The sequence below is a fragment of the Haemaphysalis longicornis genome, unplaced genomic scaffold (genome assembly GCF_048455015.1).
Source record: "Haemaphysalis longicornis isolate Haplotype H1 unplaced genomic scaffold, Haemaphysalis longicornis Haplotype H1 scaffold_4, whole genome shotgun sequence".
Classification (NCBI taxonomy): domain Eukaryota; kingdom Metazoa; phylum Arthropoda; class Arachnida; order Ixodida; family Ixodidae; genus Haemaphysalis; species Haemaphysalis longicornis.
This window is the reverse complement of record NW_027526361.1, coordinates 114,091,746-114,109,208: the sequence shown is the minus strand read 5'-3', so window position 1 is coordinate 114,109,208 and position 17,463 is coordinate 114,091,746. Positions and strand designations below refer to the sequence as shown.

Sequence of the window (17,463 nt, the reverse complement as noted above, 5' to 3'; positions counted from 1 at the left end):
CTGGTCACTCGGGAATAGAAGGGAATATAACGTCGAATGCAGCCGCCAGAGACGGCCGCTCTCTACGCAACACGACACAGCTGCCTTTCTCTCGCGAGATTGGTTGTGCCCGCATCTCTCGAACTGGATGGAGTGAGCAAATGTCGGAGCAGCAGGACCCTCGCAGCTAATATCCACGTCTGCATGGCATTGACCCTCTCTGTAAATTCCGTTTTTCACCCGACCTAAGCAAAGCGTCTGAAGGTGTACTGCATTGTCTGCGCCTCAACGTGCCTAACACCCGAAGCTTCGAGTTCGATATAGGGTGGGACGATTGACCACTGTGCACCACGTGCGCTGTGCGCGAGACTACCGAGCACGTGTTGTGTATATGCCTGCGATTTGCCGCTGCGCGAGCAACAGCAGCACCTGCCTACTTCGTGTACGACGTGCAGCAAGGCTTCAGTTGTCTCGCCTTCTTGGACCCTGAGCCAACAACAACGACTCATCTTAAGGGACAAAAAATTTGCTTAGTTTTTTTCGGGATTTTGGACTAGATAAAATTTGTAATTCCGGAATTGTGCGCATGACTACATCGGCACGTTTTCCCGTCGTCATGTACGTTTTATTTTCTCTTTTTTGTTGTTTTCGTTGCTCTTTTTGTTCTTGTTATTATTGTTCTCCTTTTTTATTTTTATAATGCACGCTGTGAAACGCCTCACGGCAAATAGGAATTGAGCATGCTCCGAAGGCTACGCGTTTTGTGGGCGCCGCCCTGTCCGCCATGTCTCCCTTCCGTATTATCGCCGGCAGCCCTTCTTGTTCGGGCAGTTATCTAAGTTTTTGTAGCGTAAGCTACACTGGCCGAGGTTGAGCAGTTTCGCGTGGACCTTGAAGGGTTCCGCTGTGCAAGCGCGAGAAGCATTGGAATGGATTGGATTGGCTTACATTGGATTTGCTTCGATTGGATTTAGATTATATTAGATTAGATTGGATTGGATTGGGTTGGATTAAATTAGATTGTGTTGGATTGGATTGGAAATCCAATACAATTGGAGTACGGGTTGTAGACAACTGGGTCTGCACATTCGCTGGTCTGCGCATTCCAGAGGAGTGATGTCATAGCCACGGCAGACGCACTGGCGCCGACGCGTGCCCAGCTGTGCGCCTCCGTTGCGCAGTAACCAAGTCTGACGCGGCGCCGCAGCCGATTGATAGCTGTTTCACGTGGCTCCTGGAGAGCCGTGCTGCGCATGTGCGAGGAGCAGGGACTGCACCGGACTGGACCGGACTGGACTGGATTGGATTGGAAACCGTTTTAGCAGCAGTAAGCATGATAATCAGCTAATCCCAGACAGCCAGAATACCTAATAATAACCAGCTGAACCTTAGCTCACGCTACGTATATCCTGGCAAGCCGAGCTAAGCCACTGCTAATTTTTTTATTCCAGATGAAGTGATTTTAATTGTTTATTTATAACAACCAACACAAAGTTTGTATTTAATTTAAAGAGCCGAGTACATCGTGGTTTCGCACTTGTGTTTTGCCCTAAATGTGATCCAAGTTCATTTTCCGTAACATAATGTTGACACCTATGATTTATGCCACCAGTGCTAACTATTTGGAAACTTATTTGCGTGTGGGGCATAGGCGCGATGTGACGCACGCGTTATTCTACATTTCTGTCCACAAAGTAAGCTCAACGATGGTTCACTTTCTATTGTCTAGCCTTACGGTGACATTATTATCCAGTCTTCTTTCGTCCGAAGCTTCTGTAAAGCGTGTCGGTGCGAAGGGAGATATGGCAGGTCGGATTTCTCTATAAAAGGCACGTACAAGCACGTTATGTATTTAAAATATTATCCGAAAACATTTTGGTCGCCAAAGAAATTTCACAAGCTTTATTGGCACCAGTTAAGATGATCCAAGTGACAACTGTGCGTTTACATGTGTGTTAAGATTGCAAGCATAGTACGCCAAGTAATGAGTAGCACTGCTTCCCGATGTTATCATTTCAATTGCTTATCTGGAGCAAAGCTTGTCGTAGACGGCGACCTTGTGAATATTGACGTACTGGGCTGGGCTTCCTTCAGGTACGGCGAACGAAAACCCCACCTGGGAAAGAGCCAAAAGAGACGCAACGATATGGTTCCCGCATTGATTCTGTTTGAAAGCGGAGAATACAACGTGTATAGTGAGAACAAATAAATACAAGTGTCCACTCCGCGAATATCTGTGAGAAAATGTATTCGAAAATGGGCCTACAAATACGTTTCTTTAGGCAGAAAGCAATCAAGTTTCAAGGTCCTCCTAAATAGCGTTTGTTACTGTTTCAACCATTTTTGGAATATATAGAAAGATGAGTGAGTGAGTGAGTGAGTGAGTGAGTGAGTGAGTGAGTGAGTGAGTGAGTGAGTGAGTGAGTGAGTGAGTGAGTGAGTGAGTGAGTGAGTGAGTGAGTGAGTGAGTGAGGGAGGGAGGGAGGGAGGGAGGGAGGTAAGGAAATAAAAGGATCCGAGTAAAAATGAATAGAATAATTACCACCCTTCCTAAAGAAAGCTGCGAGAAGCGAGAAAGCTAAAAGTGTGTCCAACGTTCGCTGAAAGTGCAACCAATTGGTTGTCAAACCTTCAAAAACCGAAATCGCAAACGCAGAACAAACACATGTGACAATTTTTCGTGCACTAAGTAAACGTATCTACGAACGATCTGAATTTCAAATTTCAAATTCAAATTTATTCAAATTCAAATTTATTTCTCCATTTACATCACATGTTGCAAGGAGTGGGGTCAAAAAGCCATCACAGGCGCGGGCTTGACGGGGACCCCACCCCGTGTACACACGTCGACGGCAGCGCCGCACTGCCGGCCTATAATTACAAGGCAAGTGTCATGTTATACATAGAAAAGAAAAAAAAAAGAATGAAAAGAAGCAGGTCGAACTTCAGTCGACCAACGGAGTGTGAAAAAATCAGGTGAAAAAAATGAACATAGCAATTTCCAGATGGTACAGTATACAATGCATAGTTCATACGACAGAAATATACACCTTGTTTACGTCCTAGAGAATTTCGAAACTAGTACCACGTTACAACACAGAAAGAAGCGTAAATGCATGTACGAACAACGCGTAAGCACATTTAGCAAAAGAGCGTCGAATCAACATTTTATTGCTTCCATGATTTAGGCGTTGAGTTTTCCGACTTTATATTACATAGGTTAGTTGTTTAAAGTGTAAGGCAGCTGCTATTCCACTGGTTGCTTTCCGTAGTTAGTCCTGGAGATGGGAGTATGCCAATGTTCGATGTGATGGAGCGTTGGAGTTAATAAGTTTTTTTTTGTTAATTTAGCAGTATCCTGCAAGAACCTACTTGCAGTCTTCATTTCCTTTATGTAGGGTCGTACAAGCATGTATGAATATAGGGACTTAATTGGAATGATTTTTAGATTGCGGTATAGATCTGTAGGCGGGTAATCATGAGGGCATTTGTTACATTACACAATATCTTGTTTTCTAAGATTTTATGTTTATTTACATGGCTTTGTTCAGCAGTTCCCCGGACGAATAGAGCTTAGGAGAGTTGACTAACTAATCAGCTGTAAATAAGCAATTTAACATTTTGTGGATGAAAGTACCGGACCGGACCTATAACCCCATATACCCTCCAAAGATTAATTTTTACTCGATCAGTATGCGGGTACCAATATAAATATTCATTAAATGTAACACCCAGGGTTTTGACATTCGGTACAGAGGGTATTTTAGCGCCACCGAACAATAAATTGAGAGGGCCACGCATCAATGTATTCCTAGTTCTGAAAACAACTGATTTAGTTTTTAGCGTGTTTATAGCTAGGGAGTTAGCCTTAATTCATTCATGGAATTTTTGCAGTGTACTATTTGCTACAAAAGTTAATTCGTCACTGCTATTAGCAGTGAGAAAAAGGCTGACGTCAGCTGCATACATTACAACTTTTGCATCTGGGTTGGTTTTGATAATGTCATGGACGTACAGATTAAATAGTAACGGCTCTAAAATGGTGCCTTGTGGAACTCCTGCACTGATAGGAAGAAATTTGGAATCGACTTTGTTAATGACGACACACTGACTATGAAACTGCAAGTAGCTTTAGATTATATTTAAAGCCGTCGCTTGGATACCATATCGTTCAAGTTTAGGTATTAACGTCGCATGATTATGCCTGGCGAACGCTTTGGAAAAACCCAGAAAAATTCAAAGAGTTAATAGCTTTGACTCAAAACTGTCCAATAAGATTTTTTTTTTTTGTTGAAGTAGTGCATGTGTGGTAGATTTTCCCTATTGAAATTCATACTGTGCGTCTGAAAAAATAACAAACTTATCAGAAAAGACTGTAATTCTCGAAGACATTACCTTTTCTATACCTTTAGAGGAAGTTGGCAGCACTGAAACAGGTCTATAGTTTGTAAAGTCATTTTTGTCACCACTTTTAAATACTGCGGTGACTTTCGGTATCTGAAGCTTTTTTTGGAAAAATTCCGGAGGGGAAACACACGTTGCAAATATATGTTATAATGGGCGCAATTATATCAAGCCCAAATAGAACCAGTCGTAGTTGAATGCCATCGATATCTTTGCTGTTATGTCGACGTCGAAACCTTGCATGTGAAAACTTATTTGGCAGGGGAGAAATATCTTTTAAGCATACCGATGTATACCTAAATGTATACCGATACGCGTTTTACGAGATAAAGCTATACTTTCGTACTCCTCCACGATCGATGCGTGTGTTTTCTTATCTAGAACACCTCCTTTTTAGCGATTTTCGAGTGCCCGTTTTGACACAATGGAAGGCCGGTTTCACGCACACGCTGTGTATCCAGAGATCTTATCAGTTTCCTGTCGACAAACCGGTCTATGGGGAAATGCATGGTCTTTTCTCAGTCCACAAATTTGCGATCTGTTGCCGCTGCTCTGGCGTGTGAGATCAAATGAGACCTGTCCGCGAGCTGGAAGGTTTGCACTCCCACTGCTCCGGGAACTGGGAGGGGAGGGGCACTGGACTCTACGGCAATTTCCACGCAATCTTGTACGGGGTACAGGGAGTCTGGCAAGGATGGCAGTTGTTGGGGTATTGGGTGGGATGGATGTAGCATTGAATTTGGGCTTTAAATTAAGTATGGGTTTCGAGTATGCGCCAAAGGTGGGCGTCGTCAGCGTTAAGAGACGGTTGAGGTGTATCGTTTTTTTTTTCGGGCGTATAACAGCCCCCTCAACGCGACAGTGTAGTCAGCAGGCAACGGTGCGCCGTGACTGGTGCTTTTGCGGATAGCAGCAGGTGCTTTAGCGGATAGCTTTATCTCAGACATGCAGGAAAGAATACTCAAGTGAGGCTCTGCCAGCCATCCGGCAATTTCTACTGGCAACGGTCACTGGCAACCGCGTCTAAAGGCTGGCCCACCGAGGGCCTACGTCACGGCCCAGTCTACTCGGTACCAGTGGTTGTCAGGCTTAGACGTAGCAGACGACAGGAGAAACGTGTGATGGTGGGGGAGAGGCGAGCGTACGTAAAATACAAGAAAAAAGCACCACCTTCAAAAATGGCGGGGCGGCTGCTCAAAACGTGATGTCAAGGCCTCTCCTCAGTTTTTTCTTCTTCATGATCTTAGCTTTGGCTTTTGCAGCGCTGCACTTTAGGCGACCGTTAAATACTTTTCTTATTGCAAGCAGAGAGCAGGCGGCTTCATTGACTGGCATATTATGGAACGACACAACAGGCAAAAAGCTGTGTCCTGGGCACACTTGGCACGGAACTGTGGGTTAAAGACAACTTATCTCAGCCATATCCAAATTTTGTTAACGTGAATAACGGGAAGAGGTCTTATCGGCACATTACCCGATGAAGCATATAACATTCTATCCTATGAAGCATATATGACACCAAAGGCAGCACACAAGATTTCTTGCAATGGAGTAAAAATTAGACGGCAATTACACGAAGTGAACCCGTACTACGCGTGAATTTACTTTCTTTCCTTTCTGCCACAATTGTGTATCGAATTGTTCCGATTTTGTTTATGTAATGTCTACCTTGTGGTTTAACTAGTTCCGTAGCGCTCAAAGGGAGAGCGGCGTTTGGTTTAGAAGGGTAGGAGAAGACATTCCTCCGACGCTCTTGCCATCAGTGCCCACTCCAACTAACATTAGTTTCCACTAGCAACGGGTTTTCTTGCTCGCGTGGTCGCAATCTCTTTTTTTTATGACCTTGATTGAGAGGGTTTGCAGCCGTGGCGTGCGACATTGCAGAGGAATGGCGCATGCTATTTGAAAATTAGTATGCTGGTGTTCCGTGTGAGCTTCATATACCGTAGTCAAAATCTTCAATGTCAGATAACACAGACTCACGCGCAAAGAGGAATATCACCAAAAATGAAAGGTGCAGCGACGTCTCGCTGCCTCCTCATTCGTTTAATATCACAGTGGCGCCTCTAATAGATCGCAGCCACTGAACACAGCTAGGCGAAAGGGGACATGAGGAAGCCCCACTCGCCAAAAGTAATTGGTGGCAACTTTTATGAAGTCAGTGGATAGCTGGCTCCTGCTCGCCACACATTACCATCGCAACATTTTTTTTCCCTTTCCAACTAACGTTTGAGCTACCATATTCGAGAGTATCCCGAAACAGGTACGTTCTTACCTTAAAGGGACCGTTGTTCACCAGGGGGGCCTGCATTCGGACTAGGCCAGTCGGAATTGAACCAGCAGAGGTTGGTTCTTGTGTCAGTGTCCGGGGGACCTCGACGGGCGTGCCAATGGAGTGAAACAAAAGACTTAAGGGACGAGAGGACAGGTCGTGGGTGTGCTTATCCCCTGGTCTTAAAAGGGGCGTCACGACGAGGTGGAACGTGCCGCTCTCCGCCTGCCCGGCCACGTTAGGTCCCTTGCTGAAGTCGACCACGGCGCAGAGGTATCCTCTGCTGGGGCGGATAACCTCCTCGAAAGTCAGCTCTGCACTATGGCCAGATCCCAGCACTGTTTCGGCGTATCCCGCTGCACCGAGACAAACAAGAAGAGATTAGGTGTAATAACAACGTCTGTGCGATGTCAACACAAGTGATCTTCAAACTGAACATGACGTGGAGGACAGGAGATGATGACGTGCTTACGAAAAAAAAGAAAACCTTGTCTTTGGACAAAAATGGCGTTTTTGTGCGTATCTTTTCTATTTTTTGTGCCATGAGTGCGGCACACAACGACACTTTCTGCGCAAATAAATGACAACCGAGAACAGCGTAATCGCAAGACAACATCGAGTATGGATTGCAATAATACATTGTTAAGTGAACGGGTTTAGCATAAAACAAAGATGAGTGAAGCTGACGAGGACCTTGCTTGATTGCGGCAAACTATACAGAATCTGCTCTGTGCGCCTTTTAGCACACGCTACGAGGAAACGTTACCAAAAAGTGATATTATTTAGCGATAAATTTGACTGTTTATTGGCGGAAGTATTGCGAGAGTGAAAGAGAAGCACACACTCCAGTTTAGTTTCGTGGGCGGTTCAACATTTGGGCGGCTGCTCGGTAATCTTTTTTAATGCTTCGACATCAAGTGCTTGACCGTCAAGAAATAAACTTCTTGTGGGCGGCTAATGGATTTCATCGAACGCTGCGACTAGAGTACTGTCGGACGGTACTGTAAGCAGGCCACTAAAGGGCCGTCTAATTACGTTTTCGTTTGTAACGCTCCGTCTAGAACTAGGAACTACTTCCCTCTGCTGAATCTAGCGTAATGTAACGTACCACCGCCTGTCGTATCATGGAGGTAAGTCATTACCTCTATGCCATTTTAGCAGACGTACCGACCTTGTGCCAGCCTATTAACAATTCACGTGTCGTAGGCCGGCACTGCAGCCCTGCCCTAGCGCAAGGATTCAAGCTCACGTGTCTACAAAAGAATTGTATGCTGTTAAACCTGGATGTAACGAAGTTGACAAAAGTTCGCAATTTTTTGTGACATACAGGTTTTCCTTATATGCAGGTTTAGAGTTAAGGCTCGCATGAATGAAGAAGAAACGAAACCAAAACGGCATATATGAGTGAAGGTGAACTCACCCTTCAAAATTTATTTCACAATGAGAAGCTGCGTAAGTGGCGCCTGCTGCTTTCGCACGAGCTAAGACACTAGACTTCGCTCGAAAGAGGAAAATTCACTTACCCCCATATTCACAAAGGTAACTTAAGTATTACTTTTGCCGTATGCTGAAAGGGCGCCTTTTCACGAACTTGATGCTCTTTTCCGCGCAGAAAAATCGTTGAGAGGCTGCTAGCCGGGATATTGCATCGGGCGGCGACATTCGTCTTTCTCGAAGGCGGAGACCACATTTAAAATTGTGAGCTTGTATTGAAACGACACACATTTCCGTCTTCTCGCAGCAGTGCTCATCACCGACGAACCTATACCACAGATAGCAGTGAAGACGCGCGACAAGACGCCGACAGGCAGGCCTAGCACCTGAAACCTTTTCTCGAAACGACAGCGCACTCACACGTTGAAACGCAGAATTGTTTGCGGTGCGGGCGAAAAAAAAGTGTAGTTATTTCTGCTGCCTGGTGGGGTACGTCACACCAGACAAGGAAAACCAGACCTGACTCCTACCTGAACCACGGGATGGCACTAGCCGCTTCGTTTATCATCATTATCCCCACCACCACCACCACCATCGTCATCATCATCATTATCGACGTCATAATAATAATAATAATATTATTATTAATAACAATAATATTAATAATCATCATCATGACAAATGTCGTTTTTTAGTCGATTCTAGACGTTTTCATAGCTGCTGGCTCTGTACAGTAGTGCTAGTATTCGCTAAATTAGTGCATTTCTCCGCCCTGTTTTTCCGGAACTCTGATAAAAAACAATGACTGACCAGCTTATCGACTTCCTCGTATAAAGGTTAACCATAGCACGACTTCGTCACATTGAGGTAGCAAACACCCCATACAAAAATGCCTTATGGGCGTCTATTGAAAAATGTATGGTGAGCTATGGCCGCCTATGGGTCTCTATGGTCACCCATAAAAAGGCATAAATTAGGCTATAGCCAGCTATTGAAGTTTTTATAGATCCTGCACTAAAGACTGTAAACCATACAATTCTCTTTAGACGATTATAGAACATCCTAATGTGTTTAGTCTATAGAGTCACAGCTATTCAGGTAACTGTAGCCAGCTAAAGAAATATGTATGGCTTTAGTTCTATAGACCAGCCGCGGCAAAGCTCTTTTGGCTGGCTATAGACCATTTTTTAGCTTGAAGTCTACAGACTCAAAACCATTCAGCTGTCTTTTGCCAGCTATTGAAAAGAGTTCGTCCTAAAGCTATAGAGAGAAAGCCATAAAAGCTCATTTGGCTGGCTATGGGCCGTTGTTTAGCTCTAAGTCTACAAACTTGGAACCATACGGATGTCTTCTGCCAGCTATTGGAGAGAATTTGCTTTAAAGCTAAAGTGAGGCAGCCATAAAAGCTTATGCTGCTGGGTACAGTACAATATATAACTGTAAACCTTTAGATGTGTGATAATTAAGCAGCATTTTGCCGGCATTAAGAAAGGGTTTGGCGCAGAACTGACAAGCCTGCATTCATAAAGACTTCTTTAACTAACTACATAGTAACATACGGCTCCAAGTTTCCAGCCGCTAATCGAAAAGTGTTCGCCTATAAAGGTATAATTCGAGCAACCATTAAATCCTATTCTGCTGGTTTCAATATGACTTATGACGCGAAATTCATATACTCATGATTTACCTAGCTACACCTACAACACAGATTGGATAACGATGATGAGGTTGATCGGCCGGTTATATGAACGTATTTGTTCAATAAGGTTAGGTACTTATGATACCAACAATACGGCAAAAGTACAATTAAAAGAAGCTACTGATTAACGCTCAAATTCAGGTTGCAACTTTGGATACTGCGCGTCCGCAAAGCTTGCAAATGAACGTTGACGGAAAGACGTATAATTTCGTAGAATTATTCCTCTGTGGCCCTTCGCTGCCGCGGTCAAGTGAAAAAGCGGGCTTCTCTGAAAACGGCCCGTCACAGCGTCGAAGCAGATTGGAAATAACTTTCGCGGCCCAGGGTACGCTCTCTCAGAAATATGGTGGAAGCTGCGAACAACCGCATTCTTTCTCCCGCGGACCCCACTTTCAGATTAGTCATTGAGAAAGGGGGAGAGCGACCCACGCGGGGCGAAGGAGGCGCGGTGAAGAAATTCTGGGAAGCGATGAAAGGGTAGAGGGGACACCCCTGCTTCCTGTTTTATTTTCTTTTGTTTGTTTGACATACTGGTTTTGGCGATTGGTACCGAAGGAAACGGCCGTGCGGCCCGCGCTGTGTTAGTATTCCTGCGCGCAGCAATGCTAGTGACAGACAATGTTCCCTGAGTACTGAGAACAGATACAACATTTTTCGGATGAAGAAAACAAAACGTTAAGCGATCTTGTACTTACCAAAAAAAATTACCAGCAAACAAGTTAGAAAAAGATCGAAAGATGGGCATGTATCTCCGCACTATTTGCTATCGCGATGGACCTGCTTATACCTGGATGTACTCAGTCAGCCACATTTCGTCTCCTTGTTCATGTGCGCGGGCATGGCACGTGTTGCCTGGTGCTGGGAATTTCGACTCGACGGCAATGTGCTCGTGTAGATGGTGTGATGCCAAGCAAATGTGTCGCTTTTTGGTGTCGTGAATTTCGGTGTTTACGGTGACAGTGTTACGATTAATTCAACATCAACTTCAAGTCAAGCGAAAATGGATACCTGCGATACTGTGACAGGAATTTCATCGTACGCAAAACTCTAGGGTGAGTGATCTTACGAACTGAAGAGACTCTATAGTGCGAGAAATGCAGGACTTTTTTTGTTGTTCACGAATACTTTTCTAAACTACCCCGCACCACATGGGCACTGCAACGTAGACAGAAGTGAAGATTTGGCCGCGGTGATGTGACAAAAATAATTTTTTCGCGAACTGAGAAAACTTACTAGGAACTAATTGAGTGAACTTGGAAAAACGTTTTTTTTTATCATTGCATTGTGTGCGACCATCTTCATTGTTTTATTGAGAGTGCATTTCCATTTTAGCCACCGAACTTGCAGCTGTGTGCGTTGAGTACTGAGTGTAATGAACGTCTTCTGAGTGCTTTCTTTTCTATGGACTACCCAGCACCTGTAGGTATTTGTGTCTCGGCGGACGTTCGCGGGGAATGTGCCGCGTAGTGTGGCTGTCGAGCGAGTCACTTAAGCGTGAGCCAGGGTGTTGGAATGCGTGTGCTGTGTTTTTCGATCGGCGTATGTGAACAACTGTTTACTGGTGATGAAGTAGCGTAGATAGTAGCCATTTATGTGATGAATGGAATGAATAAACCCCTTGATTTTGCTTTCCTTGAATGCCTGTGTTTAAGCCTTTTGTGAATGAAAACTGGCGAAGTGTTTGCAATCGCAACCTCACGCTCCCCCTATATCGCTGAAGTGTTCACGGAGCATATATTACAGAATGCACCTAAGTGCCACAGGACAAGTTCTAGAGATCTGCAAGGCTCTATGCCAGCATGGCAGCGTGCTAATAATTTCTCAGCGGCTGCTGCTGCCGCTGTGTTTCAAGTAGTGGTGATTCTCTTCTGGCTGCAGCTCATGCAAAAATATTGTATGGTCGGCTATTGACAAACCTTCTTATGGTTGTCTTTAGCTATTTGGCCCAATTATCTTTAGACATTTCTATGGCTGTCTTTAGCCATTCCTATCGACATTCCTATGGGTGTCTTTAGATTCTTCTATAGCCATAGCGATATCCAAAGAAGACCTAAGACAGCCATAGAACCGGCTATAGAAGCAGCTAAAGACACCCATAGGGATTTCAATACGAATAGCTAAAGACAACCATACAACCGGCTATAGAAGAACCTAAAGACACCCATAGGAATGTCGATAAGAATAGCTAAAGACAGCCGTAGAACCGGTTATAGAAGAAGCTAAAGACACCCATAGGAATGGCGATACGAATCGCTAAAGACAGCCATAGAAAAGTCTAAAGATTATTGGGCCAAATAGCTAAAGACGACCATAAAAAGGATTTTCTATAGCCGACCATACAATATTTTTGTATGGGACATGGGCTTCAATGGGGGTGGAAAGGGGGAATAGAAGAAGTTCGTTAAATCCAGGAATTCGTTATATAGAGATTCGTTACATCCAGGTTTAACTGTAGTTTTTATCGCACGTTAGTGAACCCATACAAAAATATTGTATGGTCGGCTATAGAAAATCCTTTTTATGGTCGTCTTTAGCTATTTGGCCCAATAATCTTTAGACTTTTCTGTGGCTGTCTTTAGCGATTCGTTTCGCCATTCCTATGGGTGTCTTTAGCTTCCTCTATAACCGGTTCTACGGCTGTCTTTAGCTATTCTTATCGACATTCCTATGGGTGTCTTTAGGTTCTTCTATGGCCGGTTGTATGGTTGTCTTTAGCTATTCGTATTGAAATCCCTATGGGTGTCTTTAGCTTCTTCTATAGCCGGTTCTATGGCTGTCTTAGGTCTTCTTTGGATATCGCTATGGCTATAGAAGAATCTAAAGACACCCATAGGAATGTCGATAGGAATGGCTAAAGACAGCCATAGAAATGTCTACAGATAATTGGGCCAAATAGCTAAAGACAACCATAAGAAGGTTTTTCAATAGCCGACCATACAATATTTTTACATGAGCTGCAGCCAGAAGAGAATCACCACTACTTGAAACACAGCGACAACAGCAGCCGCTGAGAAATTATTAGCACGCTGCCATGCCGGCATAGAGCCTTGCAGATCTCTAGAACTTGTCCTGTGGCACTCAGGTGCATTCTGTAATATATGCTCCGTGAACACTTCAGCGATATAGGGGGAGTGCAAGGATGCGACTGCAAACACTTCGCCAGTTTTCATTCACAAAAGGCTTAAACACAGGCATTCAAGGAAAGCAAAATCAAGGGGTTTATTCATTCCATTCATCACATAAATGGCTACTATCTACGCTACTTCACCACCAGTAAACAGTTGTTTACATACGCCGATCGAAAAACACAGCACACGCATTCCAACACCCTGGCTCACGCTTAAGTGACTCGCTCGACAGCCACACTACGCGGCACATTCCCCGCGAACGTCCGCCGAGACACAAATACCTACAGGTGCTGGGTAGTCCATAGAAAAGAAAGCACTCAGAAGACGTTCATTACACTCAGTACTCAACGCACACAGCTGCAAGTTCGGTGGCTAAAATGGAAATGCACTCTCAATAAAACAATGAAGATGGTCGCACACAATGCAACGATAAAAAAAAAACGTTTTTCCAAGTTCACTCAATTAGTTCCTTGTAAGTTTTCTCAGTTCGCGAAAAAATTATTTTTGTCACATCACCGCGGCCAAATCTTCACTTCTGTCTACGTTGCAGTGCCCATGTGGTGCAGGGTAGTTCAGAAAAGTATTCGTGAACACCAAAAAAAAGTCCTGCATTTCTCGCACTATAGAGTCTCTTCAGTTCGTAAGATCACTCACCCTAGAGTTTTGCGTACGATGAAATTCCTGTCACAGTATCGCAGGTATCCATTTTTGCATGACTTGAAGTTGATGTTGAATTAATCGTAACACTGTCACCGTAAACACCGAAATTCACGACACCAAAAAGCGACACATTTGCTTGGCGTCACACCATCTACACGAGCACATTGCCGTCGAGTCGAAATTCCCAGCACCAGGCAACACGTGCCATGCCCGCGCACATGAGCAAGGAGACGAAATGTGACTGATTGAGTACATCCAGGTATAAGCAGGTCCATCGCGATAGCAAATAGTGCGGAGATACATGCCCATCTTTCGATCTTTTTCCAACTTGTTTGCTGGTAATTTTTTTTTTGGTAAGTACAAGATCGTTTAACGTTTTGTTTTCTTCAACGGAAAAAAGTTGTATCTGTTTTCAGATCTCAGGGAACATTGTCTGTCACTAGCATTGCTGCGCGCAGGAATACTAACACAGCGCGGGCCGCACGGCCGTGTCCTTCGGTACCCATCGCCAAAACGAGTATGTCAAACAAACAAAAGAAAATAAAACAGGAAGCAGGGGTGTCCCCTCTACCCTTTCATCGCTTCCCAGAATTTCTTCACCGCGCCTCCTTCGGTCCAGCATGGGTCGCTCTCCCCCTTTCTCAATGACTAATCTGAAAGTGGGGTCCGCGGGAGAAAGAATGCGGTTGTTCACCGCTTCCACCATATTTCTGAAAGAGCGTACCGTGGGCCGCGAAAGTTATTTCCAATCTGCTTCGACTCTGTGAGGGCCGTTTTCAGAGAAGCCCGCTTTTTCACTTGACTGCGGCAGCGAAGGGCCACAGAGGAATAATTCTACGAAATTATACGTCGTTCGGTCAACGTTCATTTGCAAGCTTTGCGGACGCGCAGTATCCAAAGTTGCAACCTGAATTTGAGCGTTAATCAGTAGCTTCTTTTAATTGTACTTTTCCCGTATTGTTGGTATAATAAGTACCTAACCTTATTGAACAAATACGTTCATATAACCGGCCGATCAACCTCATCATCGTTATCCAATCTGTGTTGTAGATGTAGCTAGGTAAATCATGAGTATATGAATTTCGCGTCATAAGTCATATTGAAACCAGCAGAATAGGATTTAATGGTTGCTCGAATTACACCTTTATAGGCTAACACTTTTCGATTAGCGGCTGGAAACGTGGAGCCGTATGTTACTATGTAGTTAGTAAAAGAAGCCTTTATGGATGCAGGCTTGTAAGTTCTGCGCCGAACGCTTTCTTATGCCGGCAAAATGTTGCTTAATTATCACACATCTAAAGGTTTACAGTTATATATTGTACTGTACCCAGCCGCAGAAGCTTTTATGGCTGCCTCACTTTAGCTTTAAAGCAAATTCTCTCCAATAGCTGGCAGCAGACATCCGTATGGTTCCAAGTTTGTAGACTTAGAGCTAAACAACGGCCCATAGCCAGCCAAATGAGCTTTTATGGCTTTCTCTCTATAGCTTTAGGACGAACTCTTTTCAATAGCTGGCAAAAGACAGCTGAATGGTTTGAAGTCTGTAGACTTAGAGCGAAACAACGGCCTATAGCCAGCCGAATGAGCTTTTATGGCTTTCTCTCTATAGCTTTAGGACGAACTCTTTTCAATAGCTGGCAAAAGACAGCTGAATGGTTTTGAGTCTGTAGACTTAAAGCTAAAAAATGGTCTATAGCCAGCCAAAAGAGCTTTGCCGCGGCTGGTCTATAGAACTAAAGCCATACATATTTCTTTAGCTGGCTACAGTTACCTGAATAGCTGTGACTCTATAGACTAAACACATTAGGATGTTCTATAATCGTCTAAAGAGAATTGTATGGTTTACAGTCTTTAGTGCAGGATCTATAAAAACTTCAATAGCTGGCTATAGCCTAATTTATGCCTTTTTATGGGTGACCATAGAGACCCATAGGCGGCCATAGCTCACCATACATTTTTCAATAGACGCCCATAAGGCATTTTTGTATGGGAATATCTGCACTTATCTGGGGAATATCTGCCTGTCTGTTGAATAACTAACATGAAGCGAAGATAGAGGTGCGTGCAGTAGCTTTAATTCATGGCAAGCGTACAGAGCAATTGGCAGGTTTAAGATCAGGCTGGCTTATTTAATAAAGCGATCTGCTTCGTTCTAACTTCAAACCTAAAGGGACTCTGCAACACTTCCTATGAACGCTTTCACTTTTTACATCGCGTTTGGAAGCACTGCGGAAGCTACAGCTATTGCCAGCCCGGAGCGGCGTTGCGTGATTTGCTCGTTCAAGCAAATGCGCCTTCCGTTACTGCTTTGCATTTGTTTCTTCCTTTAGTGCGGAGCCCTTTGGCGCCCGGTACAGGGGTTTGGCGGCGGTGGCGGCGGCGAAGGCGGCGGTGTCCGCGTAACCGAGTGAGCGAACGAGACACCCCAGCACAAAAGAAACGGAGCAGCAGCTTGTGGAAAAAGTTTGAAGGGGAGGGCGGCACGCGCTGCTAAGGCGTCGTCTACCAGCGCGTCGCCACGGCTCAGTCTGTCTCACTGCCTTCCCCTCACACTTCCGCCAAACGCTCCTCCTTTGTTTGTAGCTCATTCGAACCACGTGACGTGTTTGCAATGGGCTCAAACATGGTGTGCAACAACATGCTCGGAGGCAGCGAAGTACTGCGCGATAACGACAAAGTAGCGCGCGCCGCCGTGCGTTCGCTGGTCACGCGATCACTTCCTGACACGCAGCAGATATGCGACGTGACCGAGAAGACTGCAGTTCCCTCTACGCACAAATTTCGCACTTGGGGCCCTATTCTCGACTGCACAAATTGCCGGCAATTCAGGCAATTTTCCGGAAGTCTTTTCTGATTGGCTTTCAATTTTGGTCACGTGCTTCCGGTTGACAAAGCGGTTGTGTGTGCTGTCGTCATTTTGACGTTTCATGTCGTCTACGGACACCAGTTCTAAAGTTTGCCTTATTTCTCGTTACTAAAGGCGCATAATTCTTGGCCGGCAATAAAAAACCATACTAAATGCAGCGGACATGACAACGTAAGCCTGCCTCTGCTATTCAACAACAATACTGCTTGTAATACACACCCCCTCTGTGATTGGCTGAGAAGGCGTGACGTAATTTAAACAGTTGGCGGGAACGATTACGTCATGCATTGGCAACTTCAGCCTGCGTAAAAGTGACGTAACGCTACGTAACAGCTTGAAAATGGCGGCTGTTTTTGTCGCAAAATACAAGCAAAATAGGGCACAATATTGCCCCGGCTTACGGCGCCGCGAAATGTGCGGCAATTTGCAGCAGGCGCAGTTTCGCATGCGCGCTGTTTAAGACATGTTTCCTACCGAAACAAACTATAGTTTCAACTGCTTCCAAGTCAGCGATCATGGAACATACAAATAACATGCAGTATTTTGCTTTTATGTTTGGCAATGAAATACAAATTAGTTGTTTGGCGTAACCGCAACATAAGAGGGCAGTACAAGCCTCTCCATGACAAAGAGAGCCCAATGCATGGCATTTGTCCATACTTGTCCTAGTAAGCTGTTGGGTCACATGATCGAACTCAAGAGAAAAATAACAATGAAAAGTGACTATTTAGTTCATTACAGCGCTGATTGCAATCGAGCTTGACGAATGAGTGAATCGGCGACATCGGTGCGCTCCGCGGTTATCAGGCGTAGCGCTTCGCTGCTCTTATGTGTCATAGAAGCGATGGTCGCGGCCGTCTTTTTCAGTGATCACGCCATAAACTTGTAACATAGCAGCAGACGATGGCGTGGCGGCGGTGGCGGCAGGGAAGGTGATATCGCAACAAAGCTTGCATTGAAGCAGAGAGCCCAGCTATGTTAATAAAAACGATTGAAAGAAATAAATAGATACGGTAAAAAA

At 44.7% G+C, this 17,463-nt stretch overlaps 1 protein-coding gene across 1 annotated transcript in view; it reads right to left on the bottom strand.

Moving 5' to 3' along the window:
- Positions 1-1,866: 1,866 nt before the first annotated feature.
- The window catches only part of LOC144179275 (venom allergen 5-like), a 36,959-nt gene continuing 21,362 nt past the window's right edge, over positions 1,867-17,463 (bottom strand). Inside the window, exons 8-9 of the mRNA XM_077707564.1 lie at positions 6,659-7,011; positions 1,867-2,095 (exon numbers count right to left, since the gene is read on the bottom strand). Coding sequence (XP_077563690.1) covers positions 2,003-2,095; positions 6,659-7,011 — 446 coding nt within the window. The 3' untranslated portion in view covers positions 1,867-2,002. The remainder of the gene's footprint in view (positions 2,096-6,658; positions 7,012-17,463) is intronic.